The 17142-nt window shown below is 46.4% G+C and overlaps 1 protein-coding gene across 1 annotated transcript in view; it reads right to left on the minus strand.

Moving 5' to 3' along the window:
* Positions 1-17142, minus strand: part of LAMA5 (laminin subunit alpha 5) — a 317451-nt gene that overhangs the window by 60742 nt on the left and 239567 nt on the right. The window contains exons 42-48 of the mRNA XM_015425665.1: positions 15421-15534; positions 13629-13756; positions 10521-10601; positions 8766-8980; positions 6613-6713; positions 3991-4171; positions 1725-1868 (exon numbers count right to left, since the gene is read on the minus strand). Of these exons, the coding sequence (XP_015281151.1) occupies positions 1725-1868; positions 3991-4171; positions 6613-6713; positions 8766-8980; positions 10521-10601; positions 13629-13756; positions 15421-15534 (964 nt within the window). The remainder of the gene's footprint in view (positions 1-1724; positions 1869-3990; positions 4172-6612; positions 6714-8765; positions 8981-10520; positions 10602-13628; positions 13757-15420; positions 15535-17142) is intronic.

Raw genomic sequence — 17142 nt, forward strand, 5'->3', positions numbered from 1 at the left:
AAAGTAAACATGTTGTTCTTAGTGAAGACCCATGCAGGACCACCTTGAATGGAAAGGACTGACTGAGGTGGACCTAAATTTCAGAAGTCACGGGGAAAAGTGGGAAGCCCAGGGTGTATTAAATGGAACACCCAGAGTAACTGCCTACGTAAGTTTGCCCAATCACTCCTGTCACCCATCTGCAAGACTTTTCAAATTCAAAACAGGTAATTCAAATGATCAATTAACTGAATCTATTTAGGGTTCTGGTACTAGAGACTACATCTTCTAAGTTTGGTGTAGTGAGAGCCAGTCTCGTGTAGCGGTTAAGAGCAGCAGACTCTAATCTGGAGAACTGGGTTTGATTCACCACTCCTCCACATGCAGCCAGCTGGGTGACCTCGGGTCAGTCAGTTCTCAGAGCTGTTCTCTCAAGAGTAGCTCTCTCAGAGCACTCTCAGCCCCACCTACCTCACAGGGTGTCTCTTATGGGGAGAGGAAGGGAAAGGAGATTGTAAGCTGTTCTGAGACTCTGAGTGAAGTGCGGGGTATAAATCCAGACCTTCTTCTTAACTTCTTCTAAGTTGGGGGTTTCCCCACACAGTGTACTGTACAAGACATTGGCCCATAGGGTTGCCAGGTCTCCAGCTACAGAGAGGGGTAGAGGAGCAGCTGCCACCCCCTGCCACCTCATTGTAGGCGGGCCAGTAAAGCAGAAGTCGCCTTTTGGTCAACAGCCGGACATTACTTCCAGGTCAAATCCAGGTGATGTCATGTTGCTCTAGGATTCAGTGAAAACTCTATGGTACTCATTATGGTACTAATGTGAACTTCCTAATTATCTTAGCTTTAAAAAAAATCAGCTTGTTTCACTTGCATGAACACTGTGCAGCTATGTGCACTGTGGACAACTTGTTATTCCTGTTCTCTCTCACTGGTATATTTTGGTCTGGAGTATGTGAGTTGATCAGAGTACGGTTCTTCCTTGCAGGGAAGAGGAGAGATGCTTTTTGCTCTCTTCTGACCCAATAAAATGTTTACTTTCCCCAGTTTAAAAAATGCAGAAAAGACTTCCCAATAACTAGCTGCTTCCCTCTTTCTAACTTGGTCTGAGGACAGGAAGGTTCAGGTTCCACAGCAGCAACGCCACCCAGGGCGGAGAGAGCAGCAAAAGAAACCTCCCTGTTAGGTGTGCCCATTTCAGATAGCGGGCTGAGTCTAGACAAATTTTTCCCACTAACAGGAGGCACTTCTGCCAGCAGAAGAGACCTTTTCTGCCTCTCCCCCTCTCGCCTACTGATTTCCCTGAAATGCAGAAGAAGAGGAGGAGGAGGAGGAGATTGGATTTATACCCCGCCCTTCACTCGGAGTCTCAGAGCAGTTTACAATCTCCTTTCCCTTCCCCTCCCTACAACAGACCCCCTGTGAGGTGGGTGGGGCTGAGAGAGCTCTGAGAGAACTCCCCTTGAGAGAACAGCTCTGACAGAACTATGGCTTGCCCAAGGTCATCCAGCCAGCTGCAAGTGGAGGCGTGGGGAATCAAACCCGCACTTAACCACTACACCAAACTGGAGGACAGGAGCCCTTTCAAGAACGGCATGAGGAGCCAATCAGTGGTTCTACCGCAGGAAGAGGGAACGGGAGGAAATTACACCTCTCCTTCAGTGAGCGGGAAATCTTGTCGGGTTCCATCCCATGCTGGGACCAGAGCAGGGAAGGAAGAAGATGAAACCAAACAGACTAGCCTTCACATCTCATGATGTCCGGGCCGTCCACCACAGGGATCTCATGCTGCTTCATGCACGTGTCACACTGCCTCCCTGTCAGTCCATTGGAGCAGGTGCACTCTCCCGTCCGGGGGTTGCAGGAGCCTCCTTTGCAGTGACATTCTGATAAAGGGAAACGTGAAAAACGAAGAAGCCTTGAGTGAAACACACCCATTTAAAAGGTAAAGGTAAAGGTCTCCCTTGCTCGAAAGCCAGTCGAATCCGACTCTAGGGTTGTGGTGCTCATCTCTGTTTCAAAGCCGAAGAGCCAGCGCTGTCCGAAGACGTTTCCGTGGTCATGTGGCCGGCATGACTAAACGCCAAGGCACACGGAACACTGTTCCCTTCCCACCGAAAGTGGTACCTATTTATCTACTTGCACATTTTTGCTTTCGAACTGCTAGGTTGGCAGGAGCTGGAACCAGAGACGGGAGCCCACTCCGTCATGCGGCACACCCGGGTCTTGAACTGCTGAACTACCGACCTTCCACAGCCTGCAGTTCAGCGTCTTAACCACTTGAGCCACCGCAGCTCCTTTTTACCTTTACATTTACCTCCATATTAATCCACGTGGGATGACAATCCCCCTCCCCACACACACACACACACGCGACACTTCATAATTATCAAGGATTAGAACGGAATTGAAGAACTGCTGAAAAGTAAACCCCTGCGTTCTGTCACGACAGCTTCGCTCATCGGAGCAGGGGATTCTACAAGTGCCATCCTGGAAATGGGCAAAATCAAGAACTGCCCATACACGTGCCTCCTCAACTGTGGCCCCCACCTTATGGAACAGTCTGCCTGAGGAGGGCAGGATCATGCAAAACTGAATTATTCCAGAAGGCTTTTCTACACCAGCAATAGAGCTGCACCACACTAAGTGATTCACCAAGCTACCTGGAAAATTTATTAGGGACTGCGGTCTATTCTGTTGTCTTTAAGCTTGCTGAAACTTGGATCCTGCTATGGAATTTTGCATCATTTAATGTGTCGTGTTAATAATTGTGCTTTGCTTCAGTCCTCTGTTTAGATTTTTGGTTGGTTCTACAACCCTAACCCTATTGCATTGTTTGCAGAAAGGTCCCCCCGTCAATTGTATTGACTTACTCTGTGTAATCTACCTTGAGTCTAAGTGAGAAAGGCAAACTATAAATAATGTAAATATATGCAAAATAAATAAACAAAACAAACAAACAAAAAATAACCCAGCCCAATCTCCTTACCACCCTTGAACCAGTCCAAGGGCCCACTTACAAAGTCAAAAAATCTTAACCTGTTAGGATTGCTCTCCTGAAGTGACAACATCTATGTATAAATTTGAGTCCAGCGGCACCTTTAAGGCCAACAAAGTTTAATTCTGGGCATAAGCTTTCGTGTGCACAGACACTTGTCTTTTTTTTTTTGGTACTTTTTGGTATTTTTAAAAATATGTGCATGTGCGTGTGACTGTGTACGCACCTAGAAGTCATGGCGACCTCTGGTGATTGACCCCTACTGGAGGCCTGGAAGATATTCAGAGAGGTGGCTGAATAAAGCCTGCCCCTGCCTCCCACCTCTGGCATTCCTTGGAGGTCTCCCATCCAAGTACTTGCCAAAGTTGACCCTGCTTAGCCTCCGAGATCTGACGAGATCAGTCTAACCTAGGCTATCCAGGTCAGGGCATGTGCACACACCCTTATGAAGAAGTATCTGAAGAAGTGTGCATGCAGAGGAAAGCTTATACCCAGAATTAAACCTTGTTGGTCTTAAAGGTGCCGCTGGACTCAAACTTTGTTCTGTTGCTTCAGACCAACACGGCTACCCCACCTGAATCTAATTTCTGTGTATATCTACTTACAGACCATTCTGCCTCTCTATGGAAGCTCCTTTTACCGTTTCAAGTTCTGTATCCTGGACTCTCCAGTTAAAAGGATCAGGCAGCAGGAGGCATGAAAGACCCCTACCTGAGACACTGGAGAGCCGCTGCCAGTCTGAGTAGACAATACTGACCTTGATAGACCAAGGGTCTGACTCAGTAGAAGGCAGTTTCATGCGTACTCATCAGCTGGTCCAAGCACACTGTGCCAATTAGGGGAATAGCTCTCTGGATACTGCCCTTTAGCAGGGCAGTACCCTAGTTTTAAAAGGGGGGAGGCATCTTTTAAACCGAGCAAAGGCCATTTAAAGTATCCATGCCTCTGGGCTGTGCAACAAAAATTTGAATATTTCCCAGTGGGCCTATCAATGGTGAAAGGATACTCACTCATGCAGCCGTTGGTGCTGAGCCCCCAGTAGCCCGGGACGCACTGCTGGCAACGGGAGCCCGTCACGCCCGGTTTGCAGCTGCACTGGCCACTCTGAGGGTGGCAGTCTGAGCCCACAGCCCCAGCATCGCACTCACACCTCTGGCAGCCAGCGCATGATTCATAGCCGTAGTACCCTTCCTAAAGGGGGGGGGGGGAGAGAGAGAAAGACCCAGAGTTAGTTCCCAGCTTGTAAGAAGCAGCCACGACAGTGCTGACCTCTTCAGGGATTTCCTTTGCTTTTAAAATCAGCTTTAAAAGTATAACTCTTTTAAGTTTATTACATAAAAACAAAGCATTCAGAAAGTAATAGGGTAAACACAGTAGTATGATCGATATCTGTTTCTATTATTTTATTTACATTTTATATATATAAAACATATAAAATTTCTGTAAAAAGCATTAATATAAAAAGCATTCATATATATATTATGGATATATATTATGTGTGTATAGTCCACGGCCCCACGGCCGTCCAACTTGCCTCAACCTTTACGACCCTGGCCCCTACTTGGTGGAATGAGCTCCCATATGAGATCAGGGCCCTGCGGGATTTATTACAGTTCCACGGGGCCTGCAAGACGGAGCTCTTCCGCTGGGCTTTTGGTTGAGGGAGCGGACATCCCCGTCCGTCCGTCCCCCGGTTGATCCTCTATTGGTGGCCTGGAACTTGAAACTGCCAAGGTACCTTATCTATGATTAAGAGATTCCATACTTTCCTCCTACCAGTGCCAAATAGGAGACATATTAACATCAGGAGTTATGTTATTATACAAGGGGCAGAGAAAGCAGATACAGACGTTTCTCCCCTTTTAATTGCAGAATTTAGGGTAATCCAAAAAGATTGGTCACAGATCCAGGACAGACCACAGGAAATACATCACACAACACATAATTAATGTACGGAATTAATGTACGGAATTCACTTCTGCAAGATGTGGTGACAGCCAATGATTTGACAGTGCGGTCAAGACTAATCCTGGAGGGTGAGCCAGTAAGGTTACACTAACTTGGTAGTAAACCTCACTAAACATAATGGGATTTTCTACAGAGTAGGTACACATAGGTTTGAGCTGTAAGTCTATCAATGGTTTAGACATGATGGAAAATTGAGCCCACCGAATATCAGAAGTGATATGATTTCTTTAGAAAGTATTAATATTATATATATACATACATACATATACATACATACATACATATACATACATGCATACATATATATACACATACACACACATACATACATACAAATAATATATGTGTGTTTAAAAAGCATTAATATGTAATATATATGTATATATATATAATATACTTCGATTTTATACACACACACACAACACAAAGTTTGAGTTGAGCGGCACCTTTAAGACCAACAAAGATTAATTCTGGGTATAAGCTTTTGTGTGCATGCACCCTTCTTTAGATCTGTATCTGAAGAAGGGTGCATGCACACAAAAGTTTATACCCAGAAATAATCTTTGTTGGTCTTAAAGGTGCCACTCAACTCAAACTTTGTTCTATTGCTTCAGAACCATATGACTACCCACTTGAATTTACACACACACACACACACACACACACACACATATATATCTATATATATTCCAACACTTCTGAATAATCTCTTGCTTTGGAAACCTCACTGGGTCACCATGACTCAGATACAATGGGGGGGGGAGCTACAGTAGCTGATCTACTCCATATTAATGCTTTTTAAAGAGATCATAGTAAAAGGTTCCCTTGCTCGAAAGCCAGTCGAATCCGACTCTAGGGTTGCGGTGCTCATCTCCGTTTCAAAGCTGAAGAGCCGGCGCTGTCCGAAGACGTTTCCGTGGTCATGTGGCCGGCATGACTAAACACCAAGGCACACGGAACGCTTTTACCTTCCCACCGAAGTGGTCCCTATTTATTTACTTGCAATTCCTTGCTTTCGAACTGCTAGGTTGGCAGGAGCTGGAACTAGAGATGGGAGCTCACTCCGTCATGTGGCACCCGGGTCTCGAACTGCTGAACTACCGACCTTCCACAGCCTGCAGTTCAGCGTCAGTCAGAAGTGCTTAATAAATACAAATCGTACAGCATTTGCACAGAGGCAAGTTCTGAGAGGGGATATGGCAGACCCCTCCCGTTCCAGGCCAGGCTTTTCTTAACTCAGGTGAAGAATGTGCCCCGCATGTCAACAGAGCTTGCGACTCAAGGGCAAGAAGCTTAGGCTGGCATTAGAGAGGGAGGAGGGTCTATGGAAGAAAGACCTTCTTCCCTCGCCCTGCCCTTCTCCACCATCCATTAACATCTTTCACAGCTGCCCCCCCCCCTTTTTTTAACCAGCCCTCCCAAGCAAAAGAAGCTGGGAGCCGTCTGTTCTGAATGCAGGTCACACCCCACTTTCATCATCAGTGCTGTGCCCCCACGCCCCAACTCTCAAGCTTCGAGTGGCATCAGTTTCAGACTGTGTCCACACCACTGCAGTTGACAAGAACTGTCACGTTACAGAGCAAGGAAAGAAATATCAATAAGATACACTTACGGGTACTGGGAGTCTGGGTGGGGCACTGTAGAATACTTAAGTCACATCTTACCTGGCAGCGGTCACAGCGCTGACCTGTCACTCCGGGCTTACAGAGACACTGGCCAGTCCTAGGATCACATGATTCAGTCCCACATGACATACAGTGGCATTCTGCAAGGGCAGAGGGGGAGGGGGGAAGCATGATTTGTTTTGAAGTGTGAGATACCTAGGCAGACAGCAGGGAAACTGCATCTTAGGGGGGGGGGGGAATTCCAAATCTGCTGTCCAATTAATCAGGAGCACCTGATCAATTTATGTAGAAGAAGAAGAAGAGGAGGAGATTGGATTCATACCCCACCCTTCACTACCTAAGGGAGTCTCAGAGTGGCTTACAATCTCCTTTCCCTTCCCCTCCCCACAACAGGCACCCTGTGAGGTTAGGTGGGGCTGAGAGAACTTTGACAGAAACTGCTCTTTCAGGAACAGCTGTGCCAGAACTATGGCTTGCCCAAGGTCATCCAGCCAGGTGCAAGTGGAGGAGTGGGGAATAAAACCTGGTTCTCCCAGATTAGAGTCTGCGCACTTGACCACTACACCAAACCGCTACACCATGTAGGCCAGGGATGGCCAGCATCTTCACCGGGCGGTGGTGGTGTTTGACCCGCCCATGCTGAACTGCCGGGGAATGGGGCATGACTTCTGCTGGAAGGCTCTGGTCCCACAGGGTTAAAAAACTTCCACCTTATCACTTCTGGGCCATAAGGTCTGTTTATTGATTCCACAGCGGCTGCTTATACTGTATTCCACAATATGCAAGTCACTTCCTCTATACCTGGTGGAGGCCCCATGTGGAGTCATCAGATGCCTACGCCTTTGATTCCTGCAAGGAGCTACATATAGCATGAGGAACTACTTCAGATTTGGCTGGCGCCCCTGCTTGAAATGCAACAAGATACCCACCCACCCCCCAAGACTCTGCAGCATCCCAGAGGGACGACCTTCGTTTTGAATGGGGCACTTCCAGGCCCGAAAGTGGCACCTGAGCCGGGGTCCAGGGGCCAATTATCTTTTTGTCAACATATGCCACCAGCTACTGACAGATGGCACTTTAGTGACCTTGCCAATATATTATACAGTGGAAATGGTATATTGCGGTTTTCCAAAACAAGGCCTGTAAAGAGTTATTGAAGGGGCTTAGTCCAACTATTTACTGTATTTATGGAACCTTGATATTATATTGGAACCTTGATATTATATTGATTAATGTTCTTTCTGTTATTCTGTTACAAAATATTTTCAATAAAACATTCTTTGCTTGAAATTTTTTTTTACTGCATTTATAATCATCGTGTTTTACCATATACGTGTATGTACTTTTGTGAATCAATATCATTTTCTAGAAACCACTGAAGATTATTTGAAATGAACTTGGTCTACATGAGGTTTATCTATGTATTCTCTTTTTCTAGGACAGAGTTGTTCTGAATAGGACAGAGTTGGACTGGACAGAGTAAGACAGAGTTGTTCTGAAGCAATAGAACAAAGTTTGAGTCCGGTAGCACCTTTAAGGCCAACAAAGTTTAGTTCTGGGTATAAGCTATCGTGTGCATGCACACTTTTTCAGATATCTGAAGACACGTAAATGTACATGAAAGCTTATACCCAGAACTAAACTTTGTTGGCCTTAAAGGTGCCATCGGACTCAAACTTTGTTCTATTGCTTCAGACCAACATGGCTAACCACCTGAATCTTACTTTGTTCTGTATGATGTGTTTTTAACACATATTTCTTATGTATGTATTATAGGGGAGGGATGGCAGCACAGCACAACCCAGTCTCCTCAGATCTCACAACCTGAGCCGGGTCGGTACCTGGGTGGGGGAACCACCAAGGAAGACTCTGCAGAAGAAGGCCATGGGAAACCACCTCTGAATCTCACTTGACTTGAAAGCTCCTTTCTGGGGTCTGTATCAGTTGTCTGTGACTTGATGGCACGTATGTACATACTTACTGAAACAGAATTGTTTTACTAGGATGATATCTCTTCTTGTAATAGATTCTTGGTTTATTGTTTGGTGTGTTGCTTTGTAGGTGGGTTTGGCTCAGTTTCCCATATCCCACGACTGTAGTTCATGAGTGCACTTTTTGTTTGCACCTTGCCTTCAGAGCTGATACAGGTGCATAAGGAGTGCAGCCAGTTCTCCATGCTGGGTCACACTTACCAGAGCAGTTCTTTGCAAATACTGCATCGCCAAAATAACCGGGAGCACACAGTTCACACTGGCGCCCTGCTGTGTGGTGCATGCAGCCCGTACAGGATCCGTCCAATGAGTTACAGTCACTGAAGAGCATGTTGGGGTCGGTGTTCCCATTGCAGTTACAAGGCTGGCAGGTACTTCCAATCACTAAAGGGTTCCCGTAGTAACCTGGAGCACACCTATGGACAAAAAAGAAAGCGGGTCTTCAGGAACTCCAAGAGGTACAGTCTCACTGGAGCTGCCCTAGATCTGCAATCCATTGTCATCTCCCCTATCAGATGATCTAGATAAGCATTCAGCGGTTAAGAGCCAAAATGGCAGCCTCCTTGTGGGTCTAGCTCTCATATCTGCCTGCAGGTGTCTGCGGCTCATTGGACTCCCTCAGACAAAACCAAGTGGCTGAAAGAGGCTGGAAGAGGGGGAAGTGTAATTGTGTGTGTGTATGAGAGACAGAGACAGAGAGACACACAGAGAGAGAGAGAGAGAGAGAGACAGATAGACAGACAGACAGACAGACAGACAGACAGAGACAGAGACAGAGACAGAGAGAGAGAGAGAGAGAGAGAGAGAGACAGAGAGAGAGAGAGAGAGAGAGAGAGAGGAAACTTTTAGTGGCAGAATGAAAGAACCAATGAGAAACAGCCAGGAGTCAACATTCTGATTGGATGACTGATAGATGATAGACAGACAGACAGATCAGGACTCTCAGATAGGGATCCCAAGTCCCCCCGGGGGGCGGGGAAACCCCCGCCCCAAAGGCCCATTCCCCGGCGGCGCCGGATCAGGCCCCGGGGGGAACTCCTCCCTGACGTGTGCGTCACCAAGAAGTGACGCGGGCACACCGGGCACGCTGGGGGTGGGGCCACTCTATGGTTTTCCCTTGTATGGTCGTGGCCCCGCCCCCAGCGTGCCCGGCGTCATAACGTCACTTCCTAGTGATGTGCATGCGGCGCACGCGCACCGGGAGCCACCCGGGAGTCCCCCGCGGAGGAGGTAAGTGCCACTTGGCAACCCTACACTCAGAGAGGGGTTTGTTTTCTTGTTCAGGAAGGGCTAGGCTTCGTAGGTTGGGTTCGGTAAAGTGAGGAGGAGGAGAAGGAGAAGAAGAAGAAGAGGTTTTATACCCTACTTCTCTCTATCAGAAGGAGTCTCAAAGCAGCTTCCCTTCCCATCCCCACAACAGACACCTAGTGAGGTAGATGGGACTGAGAGTTCAGAGAGAACTGTGACTGGGCCAAGGCCACCCAGCAGGCCTCATGCGGAGGAGGACTGGAATCGAACCTGATTCTCCAAATTAGAGTCTGCTCTTCTTAACCACTACACCATGCTGGCTTTTGTGGAAAGAAAGGAGGATACTTGGGATAGGATCAGTAAGGTTTATTGTTTTGTATTTTGTACTGTAGTCTTCCCTTTGACTGGTTTACATTTTTTTCCTCTCCTGTACTGGGCTACATGGTGAAAGAAGTACAGGAATATTCTGAACTTTATATATGTTTCTTATGATAAAGTTATCCATTTTATTGTATAAACATTGTTTCCTCAAGAGTTCTTCTGAACCCTAAGATGAATCGTTTCAAGGGAAAGGCTCACTGGATTTAACTGAACGCTGATCCAGTGTGATTCTTGTGGCAGCAGAGTTCGTGGGAATTGGAAGGGGCAGGGAAACAGACTGCTTCTCAGGGAGGGAAGCATCACAGTTGATCTAGGTGATGACTTTACCGTTCACAAGAAACTCCAGCGTAGCCGGGCTTGCAGAGACACTGAGTGGTAGAGCCTTTGTGGACACAACCAATGTCAAAGCTGGGGAAAGAGTAAGAGAGAAAAGCACTATTAATACTTGCCAAGCAAGAAAAAGAAGTCCAAGGCAGACTGAGCATCTGGTCAGTGAAATATCATCACAAAGCTGAACGAGGCTTCAGGGAGCGTACAAGTCCAACACTCAGCGACAGCAAGATGCCTTGCTGAGAAAGACTTCAGTGCTAACACTGAGAGAAGATGTCTTCCTGAGATGTTGCCTCTTCAGAAAATCACGTTTGAATTGTGCCCCAGATCAAATACTCCTTGCATGGAAAACTAGCTCTTCAGGGAGAACCTTTCTTCTTCACATTCTGCCTTTCTATGTGCAGGGAGCTTTGGACAGGAGGGCCTCTGAAATGCACTTATTTCCCAAACTCATTACAGGAGGACTGTACAGCATCAGGAGGACTGTATTACGTTACTTTCCTGAATATAGGACAATCAAAACAAGGACAAACAGATTAAAAAACAGTTTTTATTCGAGAGCTATTATTGCTTTAAATGCTGTATGAATTGGAATTTGGTGGTTTTGTTGACATTGGTGGTTAAGTTGCAATGTGAACCCTAATGGTTGTGTGAGTGTATATGAGTATGGTTTTGTGAGTGTATATGAGTATGCTTGTAGATCACCGAATGATTGCACCTTAATTTCGTTGTACTATGTACAATGACAATAAAGTATATTATTATTATTAATGTCTGAACTGCCTCTTAGAATCCCCCCAACTCTTCTATGGTATTCCAGTATGGATAATTGCACTTAATGGCTCCACTGAACACGTTCAATCTAAATTTCTCCGAAAAATCATGGGAATGCCACGCTGTGTGCCTTATGCAGCATTATGTCTAAAACTGGATGGAATTCTGTGGAATGTGGTGCGTGGCTTATGACGGTAAAATCGTGGCTGCGTTTACATTACAGTGTAGACCCCGGGAGCCTTATACAACAAATGCCCACTGAGTCAAACGTGTCTAACTGGCTACTACACACTGAGAACAAAATAACTGCCATGGGCATCCCACTGGACTCACTCTTTATGCTCCCTTTTTGGGGCGCTTTTCAGATGATACAACACAGAATCCTTGACAGTGAAATACAAAGGCTATACAGCTTAGCCAACAAATCTTGTTCACCCCTCAACTTTGAGATTCCCCGTAAGGTAGGCCAAATGATTTCATCTATATATCTAATAGCGAAGTTGCCCCCGGAGTGCGGATCGACACAAAATCCTTGATAGTGAAATATAAAGGCTATAAAGCTTAGCCAACAAATCTTGTTCACCCCTCAACTTTGAGATTCTCCTTAAGGTAGGCCAAATGATTTCATATTTATCTGATTTACAAGTTCCACAACAGCGTAGAGCCTTCTCTCTTGCAAGATTCAATGTAATACCATCAGCAATCCTACATGGGAAATAGAGTAACACAGTATATATGGCTAGACTTTGCCACTGTAACTCCGGATGTGTTGAGACAGTTTCACATATTTGCCTGCATTGTCAATTTTATCTTGCAAGAGAGAAGGCTCTACGCTGTTGTGGAACTTGTATATCAGAGAAATATCAAGCCATTTGGCCTACCTTAAGGAGAATCTCAAAGTTGAGGAGGGAACAAGATTTATTGGTTAAGCTGTATAGCCTTTGTAGTTCAATATCAAGGATTCTGTGTTTTATCATCTGAAAAGTGCCCATAAAAGGGAGAATAAAGAATGAGTCCTGTGGGATACCCATGGCAGTTATTTTGTTCTCAATGTGTAGTAGCCAGTTAGACACATTTTATATATATATATTTGTAATTCTTTCTTATGCCAATAAAGGCTAACTGACTAGTGACAATATGCAGAGAGGAAAAAACACCCCCAAATTCTTGGTATGTATATTGACAAAGATCTCCTCATCCCACAACCATCCACTGAGGTAGGCTGCTACTCCAACTTTATGGAGGTAACGCTAAGGATGAGAAGCATTTAATTTGCCCAAGTCCATGCAGAGATGACCAAACTAGGCAGGGACTTAGAACCTTGTTCAGCACAAAGGTTCCCGTCTTCTCAGCACACTCTGTGGATCATAAAAACTATCTTGCTTTCATTTTACTTCTCTGGGCAGCGCCTGATGTTTTTCAACGGTGAATGAAACCTCAGGGAAAAGCAGTACTTTAAAACCCCTCCTTCCCTGAAGTAAACAGTAGAGAAATGAATTATTTTACTGTTGGCATTAACGAATGAATTACTATTGCTTCATAAGGGAGGTAAAATTGTACCCAAACGAGGCACTGCAGGAGGGCTACTTCTTACATCATACATTCCCTGCAGCAGGTATGGGTCACCACTGCAGGCACATATGGTATCCTCCGTTTCATGCACTGTTATCCTGCCTTTCCTCCAAGGAGCTCAAGAGCTGTACATGGATTCCCCTGCTCCGCAGCCAGTTTGCCCTCACAACAACCCTGTGAGGTAGGTACGGCTGAGAGACAACTACTTGGATCTAATGGAGTTTTTCTGCTGATGGAACACAATGATCTCGCTCCCCTTCTCCCACTGTAGAAACACTGTTCTCGGAGGGGACAAGGGACACACACCCCCGAAACGGCATTTGGGGAGTTATTTCTGGGCTGCTGAAGAAGGCAGAGCAGTCACGTTCTGCTGACGGAAATCTTCCTTGTCAGTCGGCATGCTCTGGGGGTTCCAACTCAACAACTAGCCTGAGGTCACCTGGTAGGTTTCAGGGCAAGCAGAGATTTCAAACCAGTCTCCCCAGCTCTCGTCCCGCACTCTAACCAGTAGCCTCCAGCATACAAACACGTTATTTCTTTAACATCTGAAGTGTCCCTAATATTGGTCATTCCTTCCTCTTCTTACTAGCTGACAGCTGGGATGAACAAAAGCTGGGCTTCGGAAAATGTGTCTTAGAAAACGAAGGAACCAGGATTAACAAGACCGGCGATTTCATCCTTTCCCACAACACAAGAGAAACTGTTTCAGCAGGGACGTACACACTAATCAAGGGGGAGAGGTCGGCATGAGAGGCTTACTTGTTAGAAGCAACCGAAAGAGGACAAGGGCATCCGATGCACTGCAGAGATCCATCGAGTGAAGAGTTCGCCACAAAACCATCCTTACACCTCTCGCAGCGATCGCCCTCTGTGTTGTAATGGCAGTTCTGCAGAGAATGGAACTCATTTCAAAAGCTCTGTGGTTACAGTTCTGTCACCCCAGCCTATTTGGGCATATTTGGCTATGCCTTTACATGGGATTGTATGAAGATACCACCGGATCAAACCAGCAATCCAACTAGTCCAACAATGGCCAGCCAAAGGCTTCTCGGATGCCAAAGAAACGGTGTATTTAAACAGCAGCACTCTCTCACTCCTTACTCCTCAGTAGCTGATATGTCTTCTCCCTTACAGTCCAGTCTGTCACTTAAGATGATCTTTCCAAGACCTGCTCTCTGTGACTCTGCCTGCAGCAGTGAGGAGGGTGGCGACTGGAGGCCGGGCTTTTCCAGTGGTGGCACCTCACTTTCGGAACTCTCTCCCTTGCCAAGGCTCACCTGTTGCCTGCTTTACTCTCCTTTGGGCACCAGGCCAAAACGTTTATTTTAATTTGTGAGTCACCTCCACTAGGGTCTCTGAGGAGGCATCATATAAATTCTCTAAATAAATAACTCGAGGTACTTTGCTCCTGAGCCTGGAATTTCTACCCAAGCTGCTGGCCACTGCCACCCCATAGGATAGTGAATTCCTTACATTAAATATGCACAGTATAAAGAAGAACTTTATTTTGTGTGTCTTGAATCTACTGCCAATCAATATCATTGGGTGACACACACACCCCTTTTAGCGTTAAGGAAGTGGAGGGGGATACACACACACACCCTTTTAGCGTTAAGGAAGTGGAGGGGGATTACAGTTCACTTTGTCCTAGAAAGTGTCTAGAAATCAGCAATCATCAACACAATGCAATGCCACATGAAGCATTTGAATGCAGGGGAGAGTCACATAGGAGAAGAGGAGGTTGAGGGGAGACATGATTGCTCTGTTGAAGTATTTGAAGGGCTGTCACTAAGAAGAGGGCAGGGAGCTGTTCCTGTTGGCGGCAGAGGACAAGATTCGCAATCATGGGTTTAAATTAAGAGCGGGAAGGTACCGACCGGACGAGATCTTAGGAAAAACATTTTTTGACAGTAAGAGTTGTGCAACAGTAGAATCAGCTGCCTAGGAAGGTGGTGAGCTCCCCCTCCCTGGCAGTCTTCAAGCAGCAGCTGGACAAAGACTCGTCAGGGATACCCTAGGCTGGTCCTGCATTGAGCAGGGGGTTGGACTAGATGGCCTGTATGGCCCCTTCCGACTTTCTCATTCTATGATGAGATTCTATGATTTGTTTGATTGGTCCTCCTGAGAGATCAGTTACTTAAGACAGTTCAGTCTTGATCTATGTGTTCAGGTACTTACTGATAAGCTGAAATGCACTGTACGTGGTGATGTGGGACATGATAACCTGTCAGTTTTATTTGGAAATAAAAGGACGGCCTGTATGGCCCCCTTCCAACTCTGTGATTCTATGAGTACTATAAAACAATGGCAGGACAGTTTTTTATTTGAGATGTGCAGAGATGGACGGAGCCCAAGCACTGTAGCCGAAAGCAGATGGATCACTGCCTGGAACGGCGCTGCTTGCTAAAGGATTGCCGATTCTGCAGAACAGCCCTGAAACCATCTCTCGGTCGTAAGCAACTCCGATGGTGTCAACGAGACCACACATACAGGAAATGGAGGAGGGAATCCTTTAGAGAAGTGGAGGCTGGCAAGAACTCTGTATACTTACAATGCAGATTCCAGACCCTGAGAGGCATTGATCTGAATTGCCGTTGCAATTACACGGAACACATTTCCCCAGGAAGAGCCCCTTGGTGTCTCTGTAATAGCCCGGGGCACACTCCTAATGACAAAGGAGAACAGAACACACGTTACACCTTGATCAGCTGGCTAACATCTATAGCAATTTCGGCGGGTCTCTAAGGGGTTATCTTTTGAAATGCTGGGCGAGTAGCTCATCAGAAAACTTTTCAATGAGTTTTCCTGTATGACTAGCCATGTCAGGAGCAGATGAGAAGATCTGAACAAATGTGCTAGACCCCTTTTTTCCCTTTAGTGTGAGGAAATCTGCCACAAACTTTGCTATGGGAATTAACGACTATTAACATATCCTTCTAGTAAATGGAAGCTATGTGATACGGGGGCATACGACAGAGGGAGAGGTGTGGTTCGGTAGCAGAGCATCTGCTTGCAATGCAGAAGGTCCATGGTTCAACCTCCCCCTCGCCCCCGCACCTTCAGTTAAAAGGATCAGGTGGGCGGTGATGTAGAAGACCTCCACCTGAGATTCTGGAGAGCCGCTGCCGGTCAGAGCAGACAATACTGATCTCAATGGACCAACTGTCTCATTCGGTATACGGCAGCATCATGAGTTCACGTGACATGATACCTACAGAAACGAAGTAGCACTAAGTGCAACTGGATGCGATCCCATGCACACTTAGCTGACGGCAAGTTCCAGTAAATCAAGAAGGACTTGCTTTCAAGTAAGTGCCTTGCAAAAGTAATTTAGAAGCCCACCAACAGCCCCCCCCCCCTAGGTTTTTGTCTTTGAGAAATCTGCTTAGTTTCACAGTTTGAAAATACAGGGTTTCTCATTCACATTATTATATGAAGCTCTAACTCAATGCAGAATTAAAGAGACAGAGCCTAGCAAACTGTTTCTTCCTCAGCTCTTCTTGCCAAGCCTCTTTTCCCGTCAGCACACAAGATGGCAGGCTCCGCAATGTTTTCTTTCCAGCTCTAGAGCTGCGGTTGCCATGTTTGACTTCTTGGGAACCCTGCCCGTTCTGTAGGACTGACCAAAGCATCAAGGTCTGGAGGGCCTTCTAACCTGCTTCCCTTGCTTGAACTGTTGTAGTTGATCAACAGCAACATCTCTATAAGAAAGAGAGGTGGCGAGGGCCACAGAGTTGCCAACCTCCAGGTGCCGGCTGGAGGTCTCCTGCTATCAAAGCTGATCTCCAGGCTACAGAGGTCCATTCCCCTGGAGAAAACAGCTGCTTTGAAGGACGGACTCTGTGGCATTGCACCCTGCTGAGTTCCCTCCCCTCCCCAAACCACACCCCCTCCCCAGGCTCCAACCCTCACCTCTCCAGATGTTTCCCAACCCAGAATAAACAAAGAGAGAGAATTACAGAAACAACTGTGCCAAACGAGATTAAACCGTGATTGCCTTACTACTCAACAGTGCTTGCAAATGCATTATGTATTTGCAAGCACTGGTCACAAGCCATGTCCCCTCTAAGCTGAGTTAGTGTGACCTAGCTCAGTTTTTTAGCCTCCGGCTCACACATTTTTTTGTCTTAGCTCAGTTAGGGTTGCCAAGTCCTCACCTGTTGAAGATTGGGGGAGTCCAGTCTTGTTCTGGGAGTCCATGCGCGTGCGCAAAGCGTGCACGGACTGCAATTACGTCACCCGGAAGTGACGCAATCACGTCGGGCACGTTGGG

This window comes from Gekko japonicus, unplaced genomic scaffold (assembly GCF_001447785.1).
Source record: "Gekko japonicus isolate JY-2015 unplaced genomic scaffold, Gekko_japonicus_V1.1 scaffold1202, whole genome shotgun sequence".
Lineage (NCBI taxonomy): Eukaryota > Metazoa > Chordata > Lepidosauria > Squamata > Gekkonidae > Gekko > Gekko japonicus.